At 45.8% G+C, this 22,040-nt stretch overlaps 1 protein-coding gene across 1 annotated transcript in view; it reads left to right on the forward strand.

The window, feature by feature from the left end:
* The window catches only part of gli3 (GLI family zinc finger 3), an 88,923-nt gene that overhangs the window by 63,998 nt on the left and 2,885 nt on the right, over positions 1 to 22,040 (forward strand). Inside the window, 10 exon segments of the mRNA XM_053412916.1 lie at positions 1,194 to 1,399; positions 4,653 to 4,814; positions 9,239 to 9,440; positions 11,103 to 11,322; positions 12,356 to 12,469; positions 13,681 to 13,821; positions 19,906 to 20,055; positions 20,158 to 20,322; positions 20,689 to 20,979; positions 21,946 to 22,039. Of these exon segments, the coding sequence (XP_053268891.1) occupies positions 1,194 to 1,399; positions 4,653 to 4,814; positions 9,239 to 9,440; positions 11,103 to 11,322; positions 12,356 to 12,469; positions 13,681 to 13,821; positions 19,906 to 20,055; positions 20,158 to 20,322; positions 20,689 to 20,979; positions 21,946 to 22,039 (1,745 nt within the window).

The following is a 22,040-nucleotide window of genomic DNA, read 5'->3' on the forward strand; positions in this document are numbered from 1 at the left end:
CTCACTCTTCATTCCCCGCTCTCCTCTCTTTTCTCACCCTTCTCCACCTCCCTCTTAAACCCCTACTTTTTCCTCTCCCTCCCTCCTTCGCTCATCCTCTCCTTCTCCTGGGGTCTTTTGTCACAGTAGACTGGTCCACCGGGGAGCCATAGAGAAGTGGAGGGGCTAATTCAGTCTAATCTCTTAGCCTCTTAATGTCTGGCTGATATGTGGATTTCTCCACATCCTCAGGGGAAGGCCTTTGTGGTGAAGGCCATCATTATGAAGTTTCCTAGCCCTCCTAGCCAATTATAAGAAGGGAGACGAATTAGTTCATCTCAAACTTGGCTCCAAAGAAGTTTTCGTGATTGTTCTCAACTTTATTTCACATCTCATACAATAGAGACGATTCACAGTAAAGGTTTGTGATAAAGAGAATAGCCCAAAGTGCTCATATTATCCATTTAAAGGAAAAAATCTTGTGTGAGACTTGCTGACGGACACTGTCCATTTCTGTACAGGGCCTCAGCTCAGAGCCAAGCTTGAGGTCATCAGTAAAGTGGTGTAGCGGTGCTTGTCATGGCGCCGGCCAGCGGTGAGCTCGGTCTTACGTTTCGCTCTGATTAAGACGCAGCGGTGAAAGCTGCCTTTGATCGGAGGAAATGTCTGCGCAGGGAGCAGTTGGAATGCGGCTCTCTGCTCTGTGCTGTGCAGATGGAGGCAGAGAGATAGTGTCACAGTCCATTTGTCTGGCCTCGCCACCACCGCTCCGATGTGGTAGAAACTGGATGGCCAGAGCTCGGCCGGCCTAATGAAAGGAGCGTGATGTCCCTGTGCCCCAGTCCTCAGAGACAACTGAATTATTTATGTTTAGTTTACCAAAATGATGACATAAAAGCTGCAAGGAATCAAAAGACTTTACTGTTCCACATGTGGTGAATGAGTTAGTCTGATTGCTATAATCGGACATAAAAAAATTATCCTCACAGAAGATTGACGTCATGCTTTAACTTTTTTATATCTTTTATAATGTTTTTAGGTAATCTGCTTTCTGGGTCATAGGCCTTACTTCTTTCTTAGTTTAAACTTTAAATGAATTTAAATCTGTCACAGCAATTACATGCCATTTCCTGTGGAATTTCATGTGAGTTTGTAAAACATTCATAGCACAAATATATGTTTCATATATTTTTTCTCTCTGTGTGTCTCTGCAGGCCTCCTTCGCTGGCAGGCAGTCCGGCTTTCTCCGACATCTCCCTCATCCGGATCTCGCCACAGCGGAACCCCTCCTTGGGGGCGGAGTCGCCCTTTCACCCTCCGCACCCCTACATCAACCCATACATGGACTACATCCGCTCACTGCACAGCAGCCCCTCCATCTCCGTTCTGTCGGCCACCCGAGGCCTCAGCCCCGCAGATGGTAAAGTGAAACACACACCGTTGCACAAAGCACGATACACACGCCGATGCACACACATGCACATCTGCACACAAACTCAGCAGAGCAGAAATGGGCGGCAAGGCCTCAAGTAGACCCTTAAAAATAATTGTTGGCATTGATTACTGAGGGGCGATCGCTATTAGAAGGAATCTGGATTCTCGGTATCAGTTTAATTCCTGGTTGAGGTCAGAGGAGGTCAGGTTAGAGGCAACCAGATCCATCTCTATTAAGACCCAGGGGTTGGTGAGATATTATCTGAGTGAGGGAACGGGTGCCTGGGAGTATTATGAGTGTGCCGCAATCCGTGTGGGTGGGTGAGTGTGCAGGTTTTGGGGGGGGGGGGCTAATCCTTTTGATCTGTGAGTCATGTCAGAGATCTCTGGAGGATCCATCAGAGAGCGGCAGGGTCACGTACAGTTGCATCGCACACACCGGGGGAGGGTCGGATTCAAGTTCAGGGTTAGCTGGTGGCGGGGGGGTGGAGTTGTTATGTTGTCCTACAGGGAGCATTTGTTTCCTGAGATCTGAAGATGGATTTGGACTGTGAAATCAATTAAAGGTGACACTAGAACCTTTTAAGTCATAAGGGAAAAAACAGATACTAAACATCAACATTCGAAATATAGAAGAAAAACTTGCCATGATTTTTTTTTTAAATCCCAAAAAGTGAGTTAAACATTGATCCATTTATATCCGTTTCTGGATTTCAAAATTTGAAGATTTCCTTTTTTAAGTTAAAGAATTTAACCTGTTGGTTTGAACAAAACAAGAATCCTTAGAATATCAATGTGGCATTGTTTTGTTATTTTTACTGCTATTTTCAGATATAAAAAAAAAAAAATGAATTACCAGTTAACAGAATAATCCACAAAGGGAAATCTATTCGTTACATCACCAGCATTTAGAATTTCCCATCTTAAGAGAGACAGCAGGGACAATATTAGCTAAACCAATAAAAGAATCTTGAATTTGTTATATTATAATCCTTCCGGTAGCTTTTGTGGAATCTTGCTTACAATAAAAACAACTAACAAACAGACAGACAGGGGTGTGAACACATCCTTCCCGGTAGAGGTAAGTAGGCAGGACTAAGCTTATTTGCCCAAAACCTATGTTCACCACAAAGCTCTCGAAACAGCCTCATGACCTGTTATAGCCCTCATGTCCTCACCCAGCAAGCGTCTGGCACTTGAGCAGCAGAGTCACACTCTAGCTCCCTCATCTCGAGTGTATTCCTGAGACGACAGATAGCCGGGGCATTTCCTCGACACCAGCCGCACTCGATGCCGTCTCATCCAGGTCCTAAGTGGCTCACTCACTCAACCCCTCTCTGCCAGGAGGAAGTATAAGTTCAAGCTGGAACTCTCCACCCTCCAATTTTTCCATTACCACAATATAATGTGCACCAGTTTCTCCGCTTGCCTTAAATCAAAACAGTTTCTCCAACCTACCACATGATCCCCTCTTAGTTCATAACGCTGTGAATTGTGAATGAGGCACCTAATTACTCCTTTAATCAATCCGGTGATTAATTAACCCATCAGCTTTGTGTTGTTAGTATATCACCACGCTTACAGGGAGCCTCCTTCTTCAATATGCAAAGGCTGTTTTTTTTTCTCCTCCAAACCAAAAAGTACATTTGAATAATGATGAATTAATTAACACAATCTAATGGAGATTTAAAGTGGGTGGGATTTAGTGCCACCCTCTTGCTGCCACACATTTTCCTTTTCACTTCTTTCTTCACTCCTCCCTCCCAGAACTCTTTTCTGTGTGCGACGGGGTTCGGAGGTATAGTCTCGCCCTTTATCCTATTGTTGTGCCAAAGGAGCACCTGGTGGTTCACCAAGTCCTGAGGCACGTCTCCTCTCCACGTCGAGTGCCACACTGACAGCCTTCACCCATCCCCCCCCCCTGTTTGGGTTTTTTTTTTGTGTGCCCCCAGGATCGCACTCGGATGCCAGCGTTTCTGATTTAAAAATTCCGCAAAGCCCTTCTCTGTGCGTGGATACTGAAAGGGCCACATTATGGCTGAATGCAAAAGCAAAGCTAAGGCGGAACCGAGGAGACAATTAAGAAGCTCCCTCCTTCCAGTGAAGGCATAATACCCAGATCGAATTAATTTAGACATTTTTTTCTTACATCCATTCAACCAATCATGATGCATATTGCAGGCATACAGGCCAGCCTTGAGAGGAAATCCCCTCATACAGTGTTTCTTCATTTATTTTCTCTTTTATTTCTTCAAATGGGGGGAAGAAGAACTGCTGCACTCTGTGGGTCTGAACCGATTCCATATTTGCATCCAAAAACCACAGTGTTAGTCTTTCCCCTTCTCTCTCTTTTCTTAGAGTATTTGCATAAGGAAGCCCACCGCCAGATGTTTATTTTTAGGCTACGGTTCAAGGACTTACAGCGCTCTATAACTAAGCGAATGACTTGGAGAAGAGAGGCATGTTGAGAAAGAGAGAGGGGAGATGAAGTGGCGACAGAATGGTTCACTTTGTCTTCATGTATGCAGATATATCTGTGCAGATTTAGGCCTTTTGTTTTCCTTTTGGAGTTTGAAGGAGCAGAGTCGAGGAGCAGGTTGCATATCTGCAGGCTGCAGCCCCGATGTGTACAACACACAAACACCATCTCTGGCAAAAGATGTGTCAGCCCACATACTCTTACCACACACACACATATACGTACTGTATATACACACACATGGGCACTCTTTCCAAAATATCAAGGAAGTGAGAGGACGAGAAAAGGCTGTTTAAGAATCGTATTGTAAGACGATCGGTTCTGCCGTGCTCGGCGTGAATGCATCAATCAGATACTAATGCACACTCACTGTAATCTGTGAGCAGGCATCCTGCTAATCCCCAGTGAGGCTCTCCACTTCAGGTGAAGCTCCCTGTGCAGCTGTTTTGCTTAACTTGATGGTGTTGCTAATGTGCTCATTACTGTTCTGCTGAGCTGATTATCATCTAATGTAAATGAATGCAGGTTTATAAGGCGGTGCAGGTGCTCTCCCTGTCAGGTTTTTCTCACCACCCAATCATTTCCCTCCCTCTGTTGTTCCTCTTCCCTTCCTTCTTCCCGTTTCTTCTTACACCTCCTCTCTATCCATCATTTCCTTTAACGGTTTTCTTGCCATGCAAACCCTAATCAGTCACTCCCACTCGTGGTTAACCTGTTTCCTCTGGGCTGACCTGAATGTTCTCTCTCTCTCTCTCTCCAGCCCCTCACACAGGCCTGACCACAGCAGAGTACTACCAGCACATGGCCCTGCTGGCGGGCCACCGTAGCCCGTACGCAACCGACCTGCTCCCTTCTGTGGCGTCCACAGCCGGCGCTGCCAGTGCCAGTGCCCTGCACATGGAATACCTGCAGGCGATGGAGAGTAAGTCTGAACTGATCACACACCACGTAGGACATGACCACACATGCTTTAAGTCTCCTGTGAGACAGAACCACAGGTTCACACTGTGGATTCTCCTAAATATATCATATGGTATGAGTTCCAGAACTGATCCACAGTCAGTAGGCCCCACTCTGAGGTATGTCATGATCATGGGAGCACTTAAAGATGCACGTGTCAGGTTTTCATTACCTGAGGAAAACTGCAGTTTGCAGCTCAGTGACAATAAAGTTTCAATTAATCCATCAAAATCCATCAAGGAAAGTTGAATCCCTGATTTTTCTGACTCAAGACAAGCAAGACCCGACCTTTTACCTTTGAAAAGACTGAATAGTGTGTGTGCGTACATGCGTTACCTCAAAGCAGAATGTCTTCACTCACTGAGCAGCAGTAGGTTACTCACCCAGGACGCACAGTTCAATGACAGTCTCCTCACTTTGTCCAAACATTGTCCCAAGCATGGAAGAAAAGAAAGTCCTAGTTGCGTCCTCCCCACAGCTCACTAAACACAATAACACACATAAATCTTCATATCTGGTTCACTTCGGAAGCTGGTGGCTACATTAGCACCAAGCTAGTAGAGATGCTAACCGAAGGTTAGCATCTCAAAAACTGCTCAAAAACTTGTGCTTAGCTTGTTAGTAATACTCTAGAAAAGTGAAAAAACACTTAACAGCTGTATAACAAACTTTACACATGAGTCAGGTTACTTTAGTGACTCAAATCTTCATATCTGGCTTACTTTGGAAGCTGCTAGCTCCATTAGCAGCTAACGTAGCTAACGCTCTCCTCATTGTTAGTCCCGCCCTTTAACCAATCGTATTGTTAGAAATGAGATGGACTCTTGTGAAAGGACCAATCAGATAAATGAAACACATACAGATATTTCTTTGAGCCAAACTATAGAAAAGTTATAAAGTATATAGGATTTCTACCGCTATATTTATTTTTACTTCATGGGTTTTAATACTATGTGTTTATTTGAACTCTGGGGCTATTATATTACGTGTCTTCCCTGTTCTCTTTCCCTCTGTCATGCTCAAACTCTGTCCTATCAATAAAGGTTTGACGACCAAAAAACATATAGCAATGTTAGTCATTTGAATTATGTATATAAGCAGTTAAAATCCAATTTAGTTTTGCAGGTGAAAAGACACCTACCACATCCTTACCTACTGGGACTGTACTTTAAAGTGTTGTGAGTGCTTCCCTGCACATCATAGCATGGGAGGCCCCTGAGGGAATTCCACCCCTTAAAATGCATTTGCACGATACACCTTCTCGCACTATTTATAGATCAAATCACAGCTCAGCTAAGACAAGGAAAGACCTGCAACTATTACTCCGACATTATTTAAATGAGTTATTGTCTCAGTCTCGGGACTGTGCAGAGGACTTATGCTAATGAGTTATTTTAAAGTGTAAATAGGAAATTAAACGCACACTGAATCTTAGAAAGGTCGGACATTGTCACCCCTGCTTCCTTTGATGAGAATGTATTTAGTCAGGCAGACGCCGCTTTCATGGAAATCTGGGGTGAAGTTCCCCCTGTTCCTGAGAACAAACTAATTAAAACTAGCCAAACTTGTGCGGGTATCAGAAAATTAATTGCTATTAAGTGGGAATTGGAATGTCCCACCATTCATCACGGGAGAAATCCTTTCTTCTGTGTCACATTTTAAGATTAATAGACTGAAACAAAACAATTAGGACCAAATTTAAGTGGAGATGCGGCGCTCCTCACTTAAAAAAACTGCCTGTGATCATTGCTGGTAATAACTCATCACGTTTCAACAATGTGTGTTCCAGCGCCTGAGAAATTAACACTTTAAAGCTTTGTTGGATTTCAGTAAGAAAACATACAAAGAGCAGAGTCCATCATGAGGCTTTCACTGTTAATCTGGGCTACAACGCTACTGCGGCTATTTGAGTCTGTTTCACATCAGTGTAATTACCTCCACAGAAAGCTGTGCTAATGAAACACTGGGCCTGTCCATTATATCTGTGCTTTAATGGCCTATTGTCTCTGTTCTCACTGACTAATTAGTGCCACAGCTCTTATAGATCACAACACCGGACTCTTTACTGGTCTTTATTAGATGATTTAAATCGCCCTGTCTAGTATGTTAATGTGCGGTGTTGATGTTTTTTAATGATATTTATTTATTTTATTTTAATAACATAGAAGCATTTAAAACGCTAGAACTGTTATAACTTGAATAATTTAAGCAGTTGATTATAATTTACCACTTAACTTTACTTTTACAGTATTTTGAAATAATTTATGATTTGCAGCTATACAAATACATTTTAATTTATTATAATTTACTTTAAACCTCCATATTTAGCATTTCTAAACAGTATATAATCAAAATGCTTAATAACACATTGAAATGTGAATACAGGCGACTGTGACTCCTCTTGTGAGCAAGACAAGTTAATAAAATAAACATACTAATTTATAATAGTATAAATATACAAATTATAATTAAATATATGATACAACATTATAATAAATTAATATTTGAAAATATCATTATTATAAAATATGAAGGGATACAGATATGTTAATATTAATATATTTAAGTTAAATATCAATCTGAAAAAAACCGTTTAACTAGTTGAATACAGTTTTTTGAATCCAAAATGATATTTTACCCTTTATATTAAATATGTATGTACTGCTTATAAATGCTTAATTGTGGATTTATGTCTTAAAGTGATTATTTCACTGTGTGAATATTAAATAATAGAAGCTGTTCAGTAAGACATTCTCTTTATTATTTTATTATTTCCTTTTTTATTCCCAAAATAATGATATCTCTTTATATTTTACAAAGAAAAAAATGTTCTGTGCTGTGCTTATACTCCACTGCAGCCCTCCTTTACGTTAGCCTCCTTCTCAGGTGGCCCCCAGGTGTGTCTGCCAGGGTTCAACCCCCGTTTTGGACACGGCGTGTATCACCAAGTCATCCTGCCTCGTCTGAACCCTCCCTGGCCATGAGAATTAATGACGCGGCGCCTAACCAGCCATCGCGTCCATAAATCAAGAGGAAATTAGAGGGACAGTCCTGCTATACGATCCAGGACGCTCCTCTCTCTGTCTCCCCCGGTTGGCCGATTTATCACTGGCGCTGTGCATTAATAAATACCACTCCCATGAGGCTTTGCAGTGGTGGGACGACAGCGGCCCTGCAATAAACTGCCTCTCCTAATTCCCCACAAATGGAGCCCGTCTCTCACGCTCATGTGGATTTGAAAAGAAATTTAACCATATTGGATTTGTCTGAAACAGGAGGATGAATATATGAAATATCTGATTTGAGCTGACAAATCACACATCACACAACTAACTAATGATCGTGTGCGCTCAGGGATTTGTATGTGTTCGTGTTTGCCTCCTCCCGACACCCCCTTCCCTATGAGAGATAGATTTTACATACAATGACAATGTAAAGGAGGCGTCGCTCTCCAAACAGCCTCACGCTGCAGTTGGAACTCAGGCCTACGTTTTTTCCAGAGCACCACAAGAAACATCCACACACACACACACTTCCACATCCGCACACTCTGATTACCATGTGAATGGAGCGTTCCGTAATCGTTGGATGTGTCAAACGAGAGAAGGAGCATTTACGTTTGGGAGATGGATGGATTGTGGGGGACGTAAATATGGAGGGGGGTTATCGGGGGCTGCGTAAAGCTGGTTTTGTCTGCCTTTATGAAATAACTCAAAATGTTTTATTTCCAAGTCTTGAGTCACAAAGTCCTTGTGTCAGTTCATGCACAAAGCACGACATCCCCTCAGCGCTTCCTCCCCCCCCCCCCCTCCTTCCATCTCCCTCTGTTTTCCCCTGTCTTGTTTGTGACATCTCCATGTGAAAAGACAACAAAAGTCATGTGTTAATCTCCACCCGTGGCTCATTGTACGTGCACAGAGAATGGCTGTGCTGTTTCCGCCTTTTACCTTTTCAAACCCCCTTCTGAGTATTTCCAGTCAACACTGATTGCATTTGAATAACGAGTCAAATTGGACTTGATTAAATATTACCATACAGAGTCAGAGCATTCCTCCAAAATAAAAGGCATGTTTTCTCTCGGGTGAAATGCAAACAGTGCATCAAGTGACAGCCGAGCACGCATTCAGACGAGCCCTTTGTCTGATGATTGACAGAAATGTCACCCGCTCGGGTTAGATTGGGTTAAAGTTTGGATGGAGTCGCTTCGAAAATCACGTAGAAACTGCAGCTCATTTGTAGGAATGCATCTGAGGACACGAGGGAGCAGATAAGGCCTCATTTATTGGACATTTTAACCTTTGGCTTCCACAGCAGCAGCCACTTGGCAGCCAATCCTCCTGTAAGTGACTCTAAAAAAACCTGTTCTCTTCTCTCCTCATCCTGCAGACTCTCGCTTCTCGAGCCCGAGGCTGCCATCACGGCCCAGCAGGAAGCGCCCCCTGCCCATCTCGCCCCTCTCCGAGCACAGCTTCGACCTGCAGACCATGATTCGCAACTCGCCCAACTCGCTCGTCACCATGCTGAACAACTCGCGCTCCAGCTCCTCCACCAGCGGCTCCTACGGGCACCTCTCTGCAGGAACCATCAGGTAGCACACTGATCTGAATATCATCAGAGACAGAAATTATTCATATCGTGTGATCCTTCCTGTCCGGAAAGACAAGCTTGTGCAGAAAGGTTTTATTCAGGGTATTATAAGCAACTGATTCTTAAACAATATTGCAAATATTGGAAATATTGCACTTCTTCTGGCCTAAAAAGTTCTCAAATGAAGATCTTTACAAAAAGGGGAGGAGGCCCAACACCAACACTAACTATGTTAATGTCATTTTATAGATTATTACCCTTTAGAAAGCTTTCATCCTTGAAACAAATAGTTTTTTGAGGTAATGGCAGTTTAATGAACGGAGACAATCAGGTTGAATCATCAGAAATTAAAGGATCCATTGTTTCTGGAGCTCAACCCACAATACAAGCTCAAAACCCTGGGTTAACAAATTCATTTATTTAAATCTGCCCATTCTGAGTGTCCACATTTTAAGGATTATGAACAAGTAACTGTCAGGATGTCTTTCAGGAGCTTGTATTGACTGAGGTGTTCATTCAGGGACTCACATGTGCCGATAATACGTCCACCAGCAGGATCTCCCTGGGGCGAGTAATGTTGTAAATGATTTTCCAATATCATTGGTCGTTATTTTCCCATCAGACACACACTCCATCTGGATGTCACCTAACTAACGGTATGATAATGCAGTCTCAGTGGATTCTGCAGAAGGTGCGTGCGAGAAAAGGTGTTGTCGCCATTAAGTGTGTGTGTGTGTGTCGTCCGTGTCAAACCCTCGTGTGGGTGACGATCTCCCAGCCAGCGAGTCGGCCGGCCTCCCCGGCGGCTCGTGTCAGTCATCCAGGGCCCCTCATGGGAACGTCACATACATCACGCCCTGGAGCCGCAAGAGAAGAAGAGAGAGAGAGTGAGGGGGGGGGGGGAGGAAAGATCCATTGCCCCACCCCACAGCCATTGATCAGCGATCTGTAAGAAGAACCTGATCAATCACGCTGTGTGCTCAGCCACTGTCCCGCTGACAGGACCCAAATAACCAGAGCAGCCAACAGAGTGATGAGTGATATGACAAGCGGATGGGCCCCCAAATGTGTCGCGGCCCATTGATTTCCACTCGGCTCATAATAAGGTCGGCAGACGTATGGGTCGCGGCGAGAGAGAGCGAGGCGTCAGGGGGTCGGGATGAATGGAGGCCCTCTGCCCCCCCCCCCCCCCCCGAGCCACACAGATCTGTGTCCATGTGGCGGCTCACCTGTGGTTGCACGGAGCCCAGAGGAGTTTCAGTTTAAAACCAACTCGGCTCAGGATGAGGGTAAATAAACTGAGACAACAGGAACATCACTACAAGGCCGTGCGACACACTCCGGATTGTTTATCATCTGTATCATTTGCCCAGTGGAAGTATGACACACTGCCTTACACAGACCACATGATAATTCACAGTGTGTTAACAAGCTGAACATTCATTGGCAGGGATTTGCCGGCAGCCCCGTGGTTCCAGAATTACCACACCATCTCCTGTCAGATTGTCCTCGGGGGTGCGGAGCTATCCAGAACAATCCATTTATTCACTGTCTTTTCTACTTGTTTTGCCTGGTTTCCTTCGCAACTGATAATTTAGTGAAGTTTTAACGATTATTTCCATCCAATTCAACCGGTTTTCTCTTTTTTCTCTTCCCTCTCCAGCCCAGCGTTGAGCTTCGCCTACCCTTCGACCCCGGTGGCCTTGCACATGCACCAGCAACTGCTCGGCCGCCAGCCGGGCCTCGTGGGATCTGCGTTCGGCCACAGCCCGCCCCTCATGCATCCGACGCCAGCCTTCGCCACCCAGAGGCCCGTGCCTGGCATCCCTCCCTCCGGGCTGAGTGCTAGCGAACGCTCAGCCATCTCCAACGACTCCTCGCAGGTGAGCACGTCGGCCCGTGCGATTCATCATCACGGGTAATAGATGGCGGCGTCGCACGCCAACCACATCTCGGAGAAGTGCAGCGAGCTAACGCGGCGTACAGGCAGGACCCCCCCTCCACGCGCGCATCTCCTGGGAGTTTCCTCCGACTTGTGTTGTCTCTTGTTTTTTCGTACTGCCGAGCACGACCCAGAATGTGCCTGCAGCAAACAACAAGGGGCTTGTTAGCATAGAATCCCACTGCTGACTCCATTAATCACTAGAGAGAGAGCAGGGATATAGAGAGGGGATATTGACATGGATGGATGGATCCAAAGGGGATTTTTCTCTCTTCCCTCAACCCTTCCTCAATGTGCGGGCCCACGTTTGAGCTGAATATTCAGTCTGTATTACCTTCTTCCCTGCTGGTTCTCATTGCTTGAATTTTGTCTGATCACAAATGAGGCCTCATTCAAATTGGCTGCAGACAAAATTGCCTTTTCCTCCCTCTGAACTGACAGAATATTGCTTTGGGGCCACATCTGAGTCTCAGGAAAAAATAACAGAGTGAATATGTCACGTTGCATTATGGGATGCAAAAACGATCAAGCCTTTCCAGGAAACAAAAAGAAAAAAGCTTGTTTTTCCTTTTTTTATAACTTTAAAATGCACATGTTAACTCTTTTTATAATAGAGTGAACTCTGTGTGTAACAAGAACTCCCCCAAGGGCAAATTTAAACCAAGGCCAAAGTCAGGTCATGGTTTCATGAGTTTGTTTTAATTGCACTGATTAGGGCAGCTAATGTGAATTGCATAGTTTTTAATTAGCGTAAAGCTCCTGGCTGGGACTGAGGATAAAGAATCATTATAGTTCAGCTACAGTTGTTTTGTCTGGCTGATTAAGGTGCTGATTGACTTATGAGGCTCTTTGCATTTTTAATAATGCCATAAAACAAACACAACAATCAGGAAATTAAAAACAAAATAAACTATACAGTCGGAATGATGAAGTTGTGAGTTGACACATGTTTTTTTCTGTTTTTTTTCCCGCAGACGAAACCCACGAGTGAATCTGCAGTGAGCAGCACCGGAGACCCGATGCACCACAAGCGCTCCAAAATGAAGCCGGAGGAGGAGATGCCGAGCCCGGGGGCAGTGAGCGTGCAGGTGAGGGTTGCCTCCATCATTATTTTTATAATAGAAATAAAATGTATTGACGTTTTGCAGCTACCTGGCAAGAATTAGTTGTTTGGTAATCCCAGAATGAACCAGTTTATTTTCATACTTTTCTCCACCACAGTAAGAAGCTCATACAAGAACTGGTCACCTGCCAAAATGGCTGCAACAATACACAAGCTTATACCGTGTGTAATTTATTTACATTCGCCCCAGCTGGTTTCTCTCCCCCCCCTGCTCTTACCACCGAAAACAATCCATTGATCTTTAGGACGCTACGAGGAAATTGTCTTTACTCTAAAGTGGCTGTAAAAAAAATTAAAGAGTAAGTGTTTGCATGTGCAGGAAAGAAAACACCCAAACCTTATTAGAGTCGATATTCAGCGGCAGCCTGAGGTGTGTGAGGTGGAAGCTGCACGAGGCCACACCAGCTCCCTGCGCTGACTGTGACAGTGAAATATGTCCCGGCTAATAGAGCAACCTACAGCAGGAAGAGGGGGTTAGGTTCCTCAAACGCTCGGGCCTGGTCCCGTCGTATAACAACCCCCCCCCCCCCCCCCCCTAAAGAAAGAATACAGAGCGGTGCTGTTAGCGCTACATTTCCGCACCTTTCCTCCCCGACAGCCAAACAAGGCCAGATTCACGGGGTCACTGCGGCTGAGACCTGGAACCAAATCATCTGTGGCTGCGCGGTGAATAAATTACTTTTATGGCACATTTGGATGTGCTGATATTAGGGAGAGGAAGCCAGTTTCCTGTAGCTCTCATAGCCAGTTTGTTAACTCCACCAAAGAGGTGGTTTTCACTCCAGTCATGTTCCTCGGTTTGTTTGTTTTCAGGATTACGGAGAAACTACTAAACCGATTTCCACCAAACTTGATGGAGGGATAAGCTCAAATGTTTTGTTAGGAGTGAAAGGCGTCTCCAGGACTTTCCTTAACTATGATTTATGATAAATCAGAAGGGTGCTTGTAGGTTTGTCTAGATCCACGCCAAAAGTTGTATGGTTTCTTTCTTTGGTCGTGGAAATCGGTTCAGTCGTTTTTACATAATCCTGCTAAATAACTAGAGAAACACTGATGAACACCTCCTTGTGACATCATGTTTAGGACTGTTCGACCTTGGCGGTTGTTTCTAGTTGACATTACTTTCCTTGGTGTCTTGTATTCTGAACCTTTTTTGTTTTTCCCTCACTTCTTCAGGACCATCCTGATGGCATGACCCTGGTGAAGGAGGAGGGAGACAAGGACGAGAGCAAACAGGAGCCAGAGCTGGTCTACGAGACAAACTGCCACTGGGAGAACTGCTGCCGCGAGTTCGACACACAGGAGCAGCTCGTACAAGTGAGTAACACAATTTATTTCTACTGTACATTATCAGGCACAGAGGTCATTCAATGGTTTAACACAAATATATAAGAAGGTTAAAAACCATAGATCAGGAGCACAAATAACATTAAGAAGAATAGAAAATTTGAAAAATGAATAAAAAGTCGAAAAACTGAATAAAAGCACAAATTATAAAACAGGTGATATCTTATTAAAAGTTCAGAATTAGGTGATTATGTAAAGGCACTGGACAATAGAAAAGTTTTTAAAGCAGGTTATTGTTTGAACAGATACAAATAAATAAATCATGGCCTAAAGTTCAGCTTTAAAAACGCACAGGATTTAAATTTATTTTTAATTTAAAAAACTTTTATTTTGGATTCATCTCTTACTCTATGTGCACACCAAACCCCGGTTGTTCTCCAGGACCGGAGCTGGTTTTACAGAAGAGACACAACAGGTTGTTTGAATCGCTCTCCCCGGTGCAGCTCCGGCACCAAACCCTCGATGTGTGTTTTGCTCTCTGTGCTGTGAGAGTTGTTCACACTCGCAACATCCCGGCACCATCAACAGCAGCTGCACTTCTCCTCACAATGGACAGCCAGCGGTCAGAGTCCAGAGCTGCACACATCCACCGACACAGGCTCCGGATTCCTGATTGGTTGCGGGGACGGTGGTAATGGGGCTCAGAAGCTGCAGAGCACATCTCACAGCTGAACGCCACAAACCGATTCGGTGGGTTAAGCCTCCCAGAGTCGGGGACGTGAGCTTTGTGGCCGACGCTGGACCGGCCCCTCGTCCGGCCTCTTATCAGAAGGCTCACACAGCCCGGGAGATGGATGGCTCTCATCACACTGCGCCCGAGGGTTCACTGTTAAGCTAAATATTAATGACTTTACGGTGGTGTCGCCCCCACGATGGCTACTTACACTGACGCTATTAGCTCTGCTGTGCTCTGTGGCGGCCTGTGAACCGCTCACCCCATCATCCGAAGTTGGAGAGGTGTTGAAAATACACCAATATGATGCTGTGAACAAGGGATGCTTGGAGTGCACACACACACACACACACACGTATATATACATGAAACACACATCACCCCACATCTGATAGAAAGATCCTCAGCTCTCCACAGCTGTCTACTTGCCGTCTTGACATTGCAATCCTCAGCCGCGGTGGTAACCCCTATCTATAATTGATATCCTCAGCGCGGAATGGGCTGCCTCCCGTGTTTGAAGGGCTCGGCTCAAAGGTTGAGGATCTTGACAACTTCTTGCCCCTGTTTCAGGGGGCGGGATGAGTTAAGGTGGTGGGGGGAGGAGGGGGAGGAAGGCTTCTTAATGGAGGGGAGAGCTCATCCTGCCTCTAGTGTAGACGCACCAGGTGGCCGTCCTCTCGTCCCTCCACGTCCACCCGGCCTGTAACCTTGCAGAGACGCACTTATCATTATCAGATTGCCGTGCAGCAAAATCCTTATTAGTTTTCCATTTCTCCATCTTGGAATTGTTTCATTTCCGCGGCATTTGACTTTCAGATTTCTTTTTTTTTTTTTTGCATTGTATTTCTCATTTTCTATGCACATGCAGATATGCAGAGAGACGCCAATAAAAAAGTCTTCGCCTACAGAATCCCTGTCCTCTAATTCAGCAGAGCGGACGGGAAAATGCTCTTATCTCTCCGCACCCCCACCCCCCTCAGTAATAGGATAAGTACAGTATTTGGACCACAGTGGCTCTCCTCGCACACTGGGAGGGGTTGGGGGGTTTTGGGGGGGTTGGATTTTCATATAACCAAACAATGGAGCGTCCCTTCCCCCCTGTACTTGTCTTCTGAAATAGCTTCGGGGGGAAAAAACACGATAAGACTTTTTTTTAAAAGCCAGTTTCTCTTTGGTTGTAGCCATTTTTTTCGCTTTAGTACAAAGTTAAACACGGACTCACAATCTGCAGTAGTTAAAACAATGTGTGTTGAGTTTTGACAGTCGTGAAAACAAGGCTCTCTGAAGTATTTGAAGTGTCTCTAATTCAAATATCCCCCTTTGTCTTTGTGGCTGGCCTAATTTTAGAATTAAGCCTGCACGCCACCCTCATCGCGTACCACCTTGTTCAGAAGCTCTCCTGCCGCGCTCTTGATGCATATTTTTACATCCTCAAACGCGCTCCCACCATGACGCGCCACGGCGTTCCTTTATCATCCGCCTTTAAGCGCCCTCGGTGCAGCCGATAAGATAAACATCAGATCTGTGCAATTTAGCTCACTTATCTGTGCTACCCAGTCAGCAAAAGCGAGGCGGGTGTCAATTTTAGTTTGCTGTATTTATTTCATTTATTACATTTCAACTCTGCACCTCTCTATCTCCCTCTCCACTCAACTCCACATTCTTTTGCTCTCCCCCCCCCCCCCCCCCCCCCCCTTTCGTTTTTTTTTTTTTTTGGGTACAAACCTCCCTCTCTCTCTCTCATTTCTCTTTCATTTTCTCTCCCTCCTCTCTTTGCCCTCGGAGGGAGCACTTTTAAAGATAAGGCCTGGTGGCTTCTTTAATGTCTCTCTTCTGAAGTGGGCTTTTTTCACTGGGGTTTGTCGCCCGAGAGGCCAACCCCACACTCTCATAATTCCCTAATATGGCCTCGCTCAACAATCTTTTAGTATTTTCCCATTGATCTATTACGGATACTTTGCTGCAGAAAAACCTGCAAGGGAGCGACGCGTGTTCACCACTGCAGTGTGGTGAGAAAGTTCAAGTGAGCCATGTTGTCCTCTGTGTGGTGAAGCATTCTTTTAGAAAGAAGTGGCATTAGAGTCACTTGTTATAAGGGGACACAAAATAATCAGGTCCAGTGTCACGAAAGGTGATGAAGTTTAAATTAAAGCCTAAAATCAGTTATTTCCTTTATTTTTTTACTATAAATTAACAGTTCACTTATCTAAGGGAAACTCAGAGTCCAGGTTGTGTCGTGTCATCGTGAGCTGACTAGATTTGGCGGACATCGAGGCCGACATGCTGGGTGTGATGGGTTGGTGGTCTGTCTGTGTGTGTGTGTTCTGACAGCTCATCAGGCCGTGTCCGACCCACCGCAGTCTTACAGTTCTGTTCCAGGTCATCTCAATAGGTGGCGTTGTGACGTCCTTGTCCTGGCTCTCCCTGCACGCAGCCCTGCTGAGGCGGCGGCTGTGCGCCTCCCCGGTGTTGCGGCGAGATAAACGCGGGTGCAGTCTAAAGGCGACCCCCCCCCCTCTGGCTGCTGGCGCAGGCCTTTAATTGGTAAAATGCAGATTTTTTTTGATCAGGAGAAGGATTAGGCCCCTTATCTGTCTCGAGTATCTTACTCCAAGATGAAAAGACTGTGCTGAATTACACATGCCAATTCTAGCTCCCTGCCCCCTGCTCGCTCACGCACTTACTCTCATCCTCCCCCCTTCCTTCCCTCACTCACTCAATCTTTCCCCCTTTTACTTACTCCCTCCCTCCCTCCCTCCCTCCCTCCCTCCCTACTTTGCCTTTTTCATGCTGTTTTTCCCCTCTCTTTACACAAAGCACTTCAGCAACTGACATCACAAAAGAGCATATGATTTATTAGGCAGTGTTTGATAAAGCTAAACGGTGTTGCGGGTCCCACAGCTTAGTGAAATTGCCTTGTAAACAGGCCCTCTTTTCATGCACGCTTGCATTCTAATGCACGAGGGCCGTGTCCCAGAGAGGGTTTGATAAGGAGACACGGAGATGGATACTGAAGTGGGAAAACGCTGGGAAATAAAAGCGAAAAAACAAACACACAGATAGGATTCAGTGTATTACAGGAAGGGAGAGGGATGCTGGGAGAGAGGGACAGGAAGTAATTTGAAATCAGAAGCACTGATTTATCTTTTTTAGAAAATGTACAAATACAAATACAAGCAGAAAATAGTTTGTGTGTTTTTTTCTTTAGTGCTGTTAATGTTTATGGATGTTTTTACCATACACCTAAACAGCAGGGGTCTGGATCAAGAAAACAGTGTCTGCACCTGTGTGTGTGTCTGTGTGTGTGTGTTGTGTGTGTATCTCCGGTGTCCCATGTGTCCGTGTCGCCCGGCACTCCCTGTCGTGCGACTCCCTCCTAAATCCATCTTGGTGGCGTTTTTACAGTTGTTGGCCGATAAGCTGGCAGGGGGAAGATGAATAACCTGCCGCGCCGCCGCTATCAGCACCTGTTTGTCGATTTAGCCGGCCAACGGGGCCTGTCTGCTCAGCAGGGAGATTATTGATTCAATAAAAATTGCCATTAGATCATGCCATTAGGTTCCTCGGCGGCCCCTCTCCCCGTGCTGTCTGTCCCCCCCCTCTCTGTCAGCTCAGAGCCTCATGCATCACACCCGTCAACGACCTCCTTCATTTGTACAAACAGGGTGCGAGTGTGTATCCATCTGTGTGTGTGTGTGTGTGTGTGTGTGTGTGTGCTTTCACTGCGTGCGTGAACTCGTGTTGTGCCAGCCACCGGTGTGATCCAGCACCACCGCGCTCTCCCCATCGCTCTCAGCCAGCGGATATTGAACGCTGCTCACAACAGACCGATCGCTTGCCACAGGGATTCCCTCACGGAGAGGGAGAGGACGAGTCGGGTTGTTCTGAGGCTCCGGCCGCGGTGGTGGAGGAGATCAATCTTGGGGGAAACTTCACTAATGTCCGTGGTCATCCAGTCCCCAATCATTTCCCATGGAATTAGTCTTGTTTTGTCACTTTAGAATTAAAAAAATGTCAAGCGAGAATAATGGCGGTCCTTTGCGGATATATTAGTGTCAGTATTTCTCTGTTGTTACTGCGCTGACTCATTTGTCGATTCTCCTCCTTTAGTGCTACTAGGGTGGGGGGGCGGCGGGGGGGGTGAAAGCGGAGGTTTTGTACTTAGAAGAGACTCTCGGGTCAAACCGTCTTGAAGATTGAAAGCAGGGCGGTTTCTGCTGGATGCCAGGGTCACGGTGCTCTGTGGGGTCGTGACCCGGCCGTTGGGCAGGGCAGCGGGAAGGTACAAAGATGGGATTGTGAGAGCAGTGTCATGCCTGGAGGGGAACTGACCCTGGATGCTTTATGGGCTTTGGTCCCCGCCGCATGTTTTAAAGCTCGACAATCTTGCGAGTAAGTGCTCACAGAAAGCACGTTTCCCCCCCCGATATTTAAGAGCAGTCAAAGTCAAGTCTCTGTTTATCTCCCCTCCATCTCTCCTGTTGCCTCTTCATTCACCCCCGAGGTAAAAAAAAAGATTCTTCTCCGCTGCTCAGGAATGTAATAATACCGGTTTCTTTAGGTCAGGATATTGTGTCTGTCTCCCTGGGTTTAAATTGCTCTCCGAGAGGCACTTCAGAGGCCACCACACAGTGCTGTCTATGAAAGAGAGCCAGATGTTGACTCCATCCCCAGAGGGGTCTACGTCTGGATGTGTGTTTTTTTTTTTCTCTTCCTTTTCAACCTCCCTCATTCCTCTGTAACATCCACCATTTACCCCGTTTTACGAGACTGTTTGCGAGAGAAGAAGAAGAAAGATGGAGGAAGAGGGGGTCAGCGCAGGAGAAGAGGGTGGCGCTCACAGATAGAATGCTTGGCTGGAGTTGTAAAGCCCTCACATTTCAGACGCCTCGACTGAACTTTAGATTTTTTTTTCCGCCCTATCTCCGCCCCTCCCTCCCACCTCCCCTGCCTCCTAAGCCTCAGATTGGAAGATGCCACGGCAGCACATCTGTCAGCACTTGTCATGGAGGGGCGAGGACCCCGACGTGATGCGGAGTGACAGGGTTTTATTTGAAAATCCCGGTCAGATCGGACAGCGGGGCTCACACGTCTGCCTTCTTTGCCTCGGCCTTTGTGAAGATCTCCCCAGAGCGAGGGAGGAAAAAAGAAAAGAGGGAGAGATTTAAGGAAAGATGTGATGGAAGAAATTAAAAGAACCACATGCAAAGGACTGGAAAAACAGGAAGAAACGTCATATTTGTCTTTAAACAGGACAAAACATCCCCTCGAGCTGAACATCAGTTTGAAGCCAAATTACATCGAACTCATTCTTGTGTACGAACACAGCAAAGGGCTTATGATGATGCAGGAGTTTAACTTTCCTTATCTTTCTTTTCTAGCACATCAACAACGACCACATCCACGGGGAAAAGAAGGAGTTTGTGTGCCGGTGGGAGGAATGCTCTCGAGAGCAGAAACCCTTCAAGGCTCAGTACATGCTGGTGGTCCACATGCGCAGGCATACCGGGGAAAAGCCGCACAAGTGCACGGTAAGCATCCTCCTGCTCGAGCAGTGGACTTCATTTGTTTGCAGATCAAAAAAGCTGTTTTGCATCAACCTGCTGATGCTCCTCTGCTCTGTCTCCCTGCAGTTCGAGGGCTGCAGCAAGGCCTACTCCCGTCTGGAAAACCTTAAGACTCACTTACGCTCCCACACTGGAGAGAAACCATATGTGTGTGAGCACGAGGGCTGCAACAAGGCCTTCTCCAACGCCTCCGATCGGGCAAAACATCAGAATCGCACACACTCCAATGAGGTAATGACAAAACAACTTCAGACTTAAACTAATAGAGTGCTTGTTCCAAACCTGCCTGTTAGTTTGGCCTGTGGTGATGCTGGTTGCAGCTTTACTTTCTGAAACTGCAAAAAGTGACCTGGAGGACTTGAGCCACGGCAAATAAAGACCAGCTGCAGGTCCACAGAACCCAGGTTTTATTAATATTGAACATATCACGTGTCCAAATCGACCGTGCACTTCCTTGGGCCCTTAACAATAGTCAAGTGTGAAGCCGATAAGATGAGTGGTTCTCAGAGTATGTGTTCCACAGACAGATTTCTGGAATTGCTCGATAGATGTTTACATGCTCCTCATCCTCTCATCTTCGTCTCTTCATTTTTTCAGAAACCCTACGTGTGCAAAATCCCCGGCTGCACCAAGCGCTACACAGACCCCAGCTCCCTGCGCAAGCACGTGAAGACGGTGCACGGGCCGGAGGCGCACGTCACCAAGAAGCAGCGTGGAGATTACCCGCGCCCTCCGCCCCAGCCGCGGGAGCCAGGCAGCAACGGCCAGGGCAGGTCGCCGGGGTCACTGCCCCTGGGCGGGTACACGGACCAAAGGGAGTACAACCACGCTACCTCAAAACAAGACGACTGTCTGCAGGTCAAGTCCATCAAGACAGAGAAGCCAATGGTGAGACTTCCTTTCATCCTGACTCTCAAACCTTTAACATTAATCTCCTTTAATACTTTTAACTTAACTAATTTCTTTACCTAATAATCTGAGTATTTCTGTTAACACTGAATTGAGGGCATGCACTTTAACCCCTGACGTCTTCTAACGAGTAAATCTTTTCTTCTGTTCAATGCTTCGGCATGCTCCTCCCTTTCTTTCTATGGACAGTGGGTAATCAGGTGAGATAGGTGTCCCTTCACAATCTGTAAAGTCTTTATCACTTCCTCTCATCCTCTGACATCTGCATGACACTTTTCACCCACTTGCCCGTTAACATGTGTTGCCGTCGTTGGTTTCCTTCATCCTTCACATTCATGAAATCTACAAAAGTCGATTGCATTTCTCTCTGGACTGTGAGCAATTTCAAAAATGTCTGATAACGTCTAGGGCTTCACTGTGCAGCCAAATCCACTCAATAGGAAACAGGGCGAATACCATTTAAACACTGCCGACGCTCGATGCCAAAAAAAGTGATTCCATTATTCCTCAGTGCATCATAGTTTCTAGGATTCAGTAAACAACCTAATTAGGCAGCAGCCAGTCTCACAAGAGGCCTTTATCCTATTTGTTAAACCTCTGAAAACTACGCAAAACAAAACAACCAACATTTCTCTTTAGGAGCATTTTTTTCAATCATCCCCAGTGGATCACAGGAGGAGGCATTACTCACGTCTCAGTAATGTGAAAACTGTGTTGAGCAAACTCCTTGTTTTTCCCGAGGAAGACACGAATAATTACCATTTTCTGTCGTCATATGAAATGCATCCTTCAAAGCATTACATTGTATGATTGTTTGTGACATAAGACACCCTGTATATATAACTTTCCCAGTGTTACAAATCTAGGTGATTATCCTCATTTTGTGTTTCCTTTCTTTCTCTCCCCTCTTCTCCTGATCTCTCGTTCCTTATCCGCGTCCGCCAGACGTCTCAGCCAAGCCCTGGCGGTCAGTCTACATGCAGCAGTGACCAGTCCCCCGTCAGCTCCTATCCCTACAGTGGAGTCCAGCTTGCTGTGAG

The sequence above is a fragment of the Pleuronectes platessa genome, chromosome 20 (genome assembly GCF_947347685.1).
Source record: "Pleuronectes platessa chromosome 20, fPlePla1.1, whole genome shotgun sequence".
Lineage (NCBI taxonomy): Eukaryota > Metazoa > Chordata > Actinopteri > Pleuronectiformes > Pleuronectidae > Pleuronectes > Pleuronectes platessa.